Source organism: Vigna radiata, chromosome 11 (genome assembly GCF_000741045.1).
Source record: "Vigna radiata var. radiata cultivar VC1973A chromosome 11, Vradiata_ver6, whole genome shotgun sequence".
NCBI classification, from domain to species: Eukaryota; Viridiplantae; Streptophyta; class Magnoliopsida; order Fabales; family Fabaceae; genus Vigna; species Vigna radiata.
The window spans coordinates 5,282,119-5,289,399 of NC_028361.1; the positions used below are offsets into that span (position 1 = coordinate 5,282,119).

General features: G+C 32.7%; 1 protein-coding gene across 1 annotated transcript; it reads left to right on the top strand.

The window, feature by feature from the left end:
* The first annotated feature begins 2,195 nt into the window (after positions 1-2,195).
* On the top strand, positions 2,196-4,184 carry LOC106777399 (homeobox-leucine zipper protein ATHB-40). Its single transcript, XM_014664981.2, has 3 exons — positions 2,196-2,390; positions 2,473-2,792; positions 3,746-4,184. The coding sequence occupies exons 1-3, from the start codon at positions 2,300-2,302 to the stop codon at positions 3,977-3,979; spliced, it is 645 nt and encodes a 214-aa protein (XP_014520467.1). The 5' UTR covers positions 2,196-2,299; the 3' UTR covers positions 3,980-4,184.
* The last annotated feature ends 3,097 nt before the right edge of the window (positions 4,185-7,281 follow it).

Below are 7,281 nucleotides of genomic sequence, written 5' to 3' on the forward strand. Positions count from 1 at the left end.
ATTGTGGTGGAAATGTATGAAGCGGCTAATGGTGGTACTGTTATATATGTTAAAGGGAGTTTTTTTGCTTTATATCGGCGGAAAAAACATATATAATGAAAGAGTGTTCAAACTTATGTAAAAGTTGAGGTTAGGTAATTTGTTAAAGTGATGTTCGTATAAAACATGTACTCGTGATAAGCTTTTAGTGTGACCTTAATTTGCGAATCATGATAAGTATGGTATGTGGTTTACAGTGCTATATTGTTGGGGGAAAAACATACGTACTAGTCTTATATTATATCTTGTTTAGACATTAATGGTACGAGATTAATGTTGATTATGAAATTTTATAGGTGAATGTTAATGCTGTGATTATATTCAATGTTAATTTTCTAATGATAAGTTAAGTTGTGATAGAATATAATATTAGTAACATGATAGACCATTAAGTCGTTATTATCGTATATTCGATTGTGTATTTTTCATCCCATTTTATCCGCTATTTCTGTCTTTAGGAAATCGACAGCAGTGACTTCTCCAGCAACTTGGTTCTCCCGTTGCAACATATTAAAGGTAAATAACATTAACTATCCACTTTGTTGTTGCATTGTTGAGTGGGAACTGATATAATGTTGCTATATACTTGATTGATACATTGTCTGTAATGACTTTGTGGAGATGAGTTTGAGAACAAAAGTACATCAACTTTAGGACGCATATATAGTAAATGGGAATCCTTTTCTTTGTATTGTCATCCATCATTATCTTTGTCGATTTTGTCGTTATCATCACCTTAATTCTCTTTCAAACTCAGTTTTTTCGTGTTAAACTTTTTAAAATTAATCACAGTTCACGATCAATCATTAAAAACATCCTAATTCCTTTTTCAAGTTTAATTGCATGATAAAGGTGTTTTTGGTTGAGAGAAGGAATGAGTACGTAGAGAATGACGCATGGGATGGGAGACAGAGTGAGAAGAAGTTGTTTAATTGGTAGTGGTGAGTGATCTCGAGCCACGCATATGGGCTTAAGAAGAAAGTTAGAGAGAGGTTAATTAGTATTAGGCTTAAATGTCCAAATCCAGAGATTAACTTCTCTTAATTGTTTATTAAGGTCCAGGTGGTCAGCTTTGGGATCACAATCCATCACTCTTTCTTTATTCCAAAAGGGTTGTTAGGTTGGTTGGTGCCCATCTCTTCTCTTCTTTTTCACACACACACACCATTATCATTTTTTTGACCTTCTCTTCTTTGTAAATCTCTTATTCTGGAAACTCCAAACAACTACCCTTTATACACAAACACAAGCTTTACAAAACCATTCTACCTTTTTGCATACACTCCACAATCCCTTTCTTTATCCACCTAATTATGCATCTTCCTTCCTTCCTTAACCCTCACTTTCCATTTCTTAATAATTCCACTCTCTCTTTCTATATTTTTTTTTCTTTACAAATACAATAATTTACTGTTATTAAGATCATTTTACTCTATAGGAGTGGATTGATAAATGATACTTACTGTTTTCAAAGAATCATTTTACATGTGGGTCAAGAAATACATATATCCACGATATTTCGTAAAAAATATTTCCAAATTTAAATGAAAAAAAAAAGTAAGTTCCATAATTATGTAAAAAACACATTAATAGATGAGTTTATATTTCAATACAAACTAAGGTTTTAAATTCAACTTTATGGATGAATTACTCAAATAAAGGAGGAAAGTGTAGCTTTTTTAAATGGTGTGTCTTCGTATTATCCTTGGTGTGTCTATAAGTATATAATAAAAAGTTTAAAATATTTTTTGATTAACAAAATATTTACTACAGCATAAGAGTACAAAGTTATTTAACAATTAAATTCGTAGAGAAAATTAATATATATATATATATAATTTAAAACTTTTGGTACGAAATATTCGTAAATACACAATGAAAACCACTTATTATATGCGTCGTACGTATAATTTCCCTATGGTCTATTGTGATGCGTCCGTGCGTATTTTATTTGCTGGTGTGGTTTGAGTGGTGACAAGTATTAAATAATAAACTGTAAAAACAGAATGGCAGTGGATTGCGAATATGTGCAGAAGTTGGGGCATTTTGGTAGAATGCATTATTCAACATCCTTGAACACAAAGTAAGTGGACAGGCATCATCTAGCTATAAATATGCGTAAGGCCTATGTTGTCTCTCTAAAAACATATCCTCTTTTTAAGGAGAAGAAAATAACATCAAATACACTGGTTTTGAGATCAAAACCAGTGGAGAGCGATCGAGCTAATTTGCTAGGAACAACATAACACACCGTACAACAATGAATCATCGACCTTTCCAAGACAACATGATGTTCATCCCTCAGTTATACCCCGCCGATGCACCATACACTCAAATAATTGCTCAACAAGGTTACGATCCATGCCCAAACGTTGTTCTCGGTTACTTCATAGACCTTACTTTTAACTTATGGTGTCTGTCATTGTTTTTCAGGTGAGAGTAAGAAGCCAAAACGCCGTCGTAGTAAGAAGAACAAAGGAGGAGAGAACGGTGCCTCCGAAGCCAACAGGAAGAGGAAGCTTAGTGCCGAGCAAGTTAATCTACTTGAGCAGAACTTTGGAAATGAGCATAAACTTGAGTCTGAGAGGAAAGACAGGCTCGCATTGGAGCTCGGTCTGGACCCTCGACAAGTTGCAGTGTGGTTTCAAAACAGAAGAGCTCGCTGGAAGAACAAAAAACTAGAAGAAGAGTACTCAAACCTTAAAAAATCCCACGAAGCCAACTTGCTCGAGAAATGTCGATTGGAAACCGAGGTATACCTCTTTTTTTTTCCATCTCTCTTATTTAATACTAAACTAAAATTCAATATCTTTCAGTAACTTCAGGCTAGAGTTTGGTATATTAAAAAGAAGAAATCGTACACAATTAACAAGAGAGGGCCATTTCATTGGCCCATATTCGTTCTTGTGCTTAGGAAACTTTTTCGGAAAAAAAAAAAAAAAACTGTACTGAGAGTATGACTTTATGGCCTAATATTGTGGAAACTGAAAGCAGAAGTGGAGGTAGTACGCTGCCTAGAGAGTCTGAAATTGAAATTTCTTTGTTTTCAACCAATCAATACTTTGTACAGAAGCACTGCACAGTTTACACTCAACCAACCGATAGAGTGTCATTTTCTGTTCTGGAAACAGAAACGTCAATTTCGGGTTACATGTCACCACGTTACATCTAGAAAATTTTTTATTCCCATATTCTTTCTTTAACTCTGTAAGTCGTCTCTTTATTTATTTGTTTAGGAATTTTGTCGGAGTAGTTTAATTTTTTCGAAAATGTTGAAAGAGATGTAGAAGTCTTGGCATGCAACCGGTTCTTCAGGGCAAAGTAAGGATAAGAAAAAAACAAAAGAGAGGAAAGCGGAAACTAAGACCCACCATATGAACGTGCGCATATGAGCTCTGGGCTCGAAGAAACCTAAGTGACACTTGAGTTCTCGGCCATGTGAAAAAATAAATAAAAAATAAAAAACAAAAGAGGAAAAGCCACTAACAAAAGGAACAGCAAACTGCCACCTTAGTAGACAACAAAGGGCACTCCGTACAGTATTATTAGGATAACTGGTGTTGGGCTCCGATGGAGGCCCACTTACGAAGAAGACACGTACCATGTGTTCCCACGTGAAATGGCATTAGCCTGATATCAATACCTTTCATGTGTCTATATATATATATATATATTCCCGTAACAGAGTATGACATCTGTGGTTCAGGTATTGAAGCTGAAAGATCAACTTTCTGAGGCGGAGAAGGAGATTCAGAGGCTGTTGGAGAGTGGTGATAGAGTTCCCAGTAACAGCTCTAGTTCTTCACAATCGCAATCCATGGAAGCGGTGGACCCACCATTCTTCGGGGTGTTCGGAGTTGATGGGTATGATGATGATGTGTTTTACGGGCCCGAGACTCACTGCATGAACGCCTTGGAATGGATTAATCTGTATATGTAAACAAATAGGAGTTTAGAATTTTGTAGATAATTTGTGAATGATCCAATGTATATTGTTCCTAGCTAGGTAGCTAAGTGTGTTTCTTTCACTATGCTTTGGAATTCGAAAGTATCCATTAACATATAATAATTTCCATTTTTACCCTATCTTCCTTTCTCTGCAACCTTATCCATTGGAGTAATATATTAACTATTAACCCTTCCCATCTCCCAATATTGCTTTTTTTTTTCTTCTTCTTTCGTTTTCCCCCTTACATAAAACGTTGCTAATTCCATGCACATCTCAACATTTAATTAATTATCTAATTTGTAAATGAGTAATGTATAAAATATGAGTAAAAATTTTAGCTTTATCTTAAAGTCTTATTTGTAATTTGCTATTAATTAATTAACCTAATGAGGATAATGGAAAAACATGATCATGGAAGTCTCTCTACTTTGAAACAATCGTCCAGTCATTTTCTTTTCCTCTTCTGTCCTAATTTCTACACTCCTATGCTTGCTATTTATGCATATAACCTGAATAACTGTATTATATCTTAAAAGCTTGAATAATGTATGACAAATACACAAATAATTCCTTCTTTAAGATTGTCTGATATCAAATTTAAAACATACAAAAAGTTTATTGTAAATATTGTAGTTGGTATTTATAAAAATGATTTGATGATTAAAATTCCCTGTTGTAGTGGATGTCTCCAAGGTCAGTGACAAAACCTCTCTGTCATCAGCTTCTTCCTACATCTTATCATTTTCTTCCTGCACCCTACCATTCTCTGTTGTGGGGAAAATATTTTTCAGAAACCTTTTCATGGGATGGAATAAAAATTTGACGAGGTACAGGAAGTAATTGTCAACCTATCTCAGATTTAGTGGACCAGCGTAGTGATGTACTTTTTGATAAGTGGCCCAATCTTACTATATATTGGGCTCTTTTAATGGCTTTCTACCTAGTTCTGTGCAGGCCATTGCTGGGGGTTACTCCCTGTACCTCCCCAATTCTAACCCCCACCCCCCCATTCCATTTTTAAGATTTGTTTTATTAGTTTACTTTTTATATTAATTTTCAGATATTTTAATAATGGAACTTATATGTTTTGATGTATTATTTTTAAATATATTTTTAACGTATAAATGGGAGAGTGAGAGTTGCAGAGAGCGTTTGGAGGAGGAGCGTTTCAAAAGCTTTGGTGGGGGTGGGGGTGGGAATACGAAGGAGAGGAATTTGAGTATGTGTGTTTTGACTGAGGCAGACCGTAAAAGAGTAGGTTAACTTTAATAAATAGGTGTAAAACGGTAAAAATAAAAAAAACATAAAGATTAATTTTGTATTTAAAAAAAATCCAAAAAAATTGGGGGGGTGGGGGTTGGAATTGGGGAGGTACAGGGAGTAACTCCCGCCATTGCTGCTTACACCCAATCAAATTTCTCATCCGGCCCATAAAGAAGCTTTAAAAAAAAAATCCGGAAAATAATTTCCGAAGTAACAGGGTGGTGTTGGAAGAAATCTGACGGTGTTCTGAAATAATAGCCTTTTGTGCATGTTACTAAATCCATGGCCGTGGAAATGGAACCTATTATATGTAGAATAGAATGAGACTTTTTTTACTACTAAATTTCATTTCTTTTTTCTCCATCGTATTTATTTTTAAAAAATACTATTTTACTTGAGTTTCTTACAACATAAAAAATTAATTTAAATTGAAGTTAGAAATTAACAATTGAATTAATCATTTTAGTAACTTCATTTTTGAAAATTAATTTTAAGTTAGTTTTTTGTATATATGATTCACGACTCTCATAATTTGACACAAAGAGGAAAAAGGGAAATTATATTCTGTTAAGTAATATTTTTATTTATATAATTTATCGTTTAAAATTAAAAACAAACATAAAATAAAATTATGATAAGTATCGTCTAAGAAATTCGGCATATTTGGTTTTAGGATGACAGGATTTGTAAAATGAAAGGTTTGAAAGTAATTAATATTTTGAAAACTAAAATATAAATTAAACACTGGAGAGAATAGCAATATAAGAATACTTCTTAAAATATAGAACAATGAAGACGAAAAATTATAATAAAAAGATGATAACTCATGGCGCTTATTTTATAAAGGTAAAGGGTTATAAATATAAATTAATTGAAATTTTACACGAGTAAAAATAAAAGACCAAATGATCATTTTAATAAATGAAATAACTCTATCTTCTTATACATTAATATTATATCTAGAACTTTTTTTATGTTTAATACTAAATAAGAAATGAATTTTTCAATCACTACATAAAAAAATTAATGAATTTTTTTTATCATATTTAAAGATCAGTTTTAAATATTTACTCGTATATCAATCGATCTTGCTTTTTTATTTGTACACATTTATCATTATGTGTTAATAAAAAATATTGTTTTTATAGAAGTCGTGATAAAATAATGTCATTTTACAAAACAATACTAGAACTTTGGTACACATGTAATACAAAAATTTAAAAATTACAGTGTTGAACTGTGAGAATAATAATTTGAATGGTGAAAATTGGGAAATAATAAAATATGCTATTGAAGCTGCCTAACATTTTTTAACTTAGTTTCCAGAAGTATAAACAAGGCTTCCTCTTTTTGCCGGGCAGTTATCACTCTGTTAAAAAGTTCCCACCATACTACAGCTATCTGTTAATTGAACAGATTTTGTGGTACATCAAATTTGAAATATGTTTAATCCTTAAACATCAATCTCAAGTAATAATTAAGACGAATTCTCAAATTTGATCACTTTATACGATGTTTTGTTTGAAGGAAATATATATATATATATATATATATATATATATATTCCTATGTCCAAGAGTGTCCATATATTTCACCTTTATCGATTGTATTAATTTGTTTGACTGCAAAAGAAACTATCAGTAATTCATTCCAAGAAGAAGAAGAAGAATATGTTAAACTCATTTAGTTTTCTTATCTTTGCTCAATCTGAATGCTTTTAGTAAAAGGTGACTTTTTATTTGTTAATTCAGAATGTTGTCAGGCATGTGTACCATGTGTACCTGTTCTGTTCTGTTCAAGGTAACAAGTAGACCTGTCAAAGAGGTCCTATTATAGGCCCTGGCCCTAGCCCATGTGGGTTGGGGCCAAAAAAGCCCACAGGACCAAAAGTGTCCCTTATTAAAAAAGCCTCCAAGGTTAAAAAGTCCCAAAACCCTGTGGGTCAGGGCCAGCCCATGGGCTTTCTGTTTTACAAAAAAAAAAAATATCCAACAATAAATTGCATTTTTGCAGAGAAAAGGAACATTTAT

Coding starts and splice junctions, on each gene's coding strand:
- LOC106777399 (XM_014664981.2), top strand. CDS start 2,300: ATGAATCATCGACCTTTCCAAGACAACATGATGTTCATCCCTCAGTTA. Junction 2,391..2,472: donor TCAAATAATTGCTCAACAAG/GTTACGATCCAT, acceptor ATTGTTTTTCAG/GTGAGAGTAAGAAGCCAAAA. Junction 2,793..3,745: donor AATGTCGATTGGAAACCGAG/GTATACCTCTTT, acceptor TCTGTGGTTCAG/GTATTGAAGCTGAAAGATCA.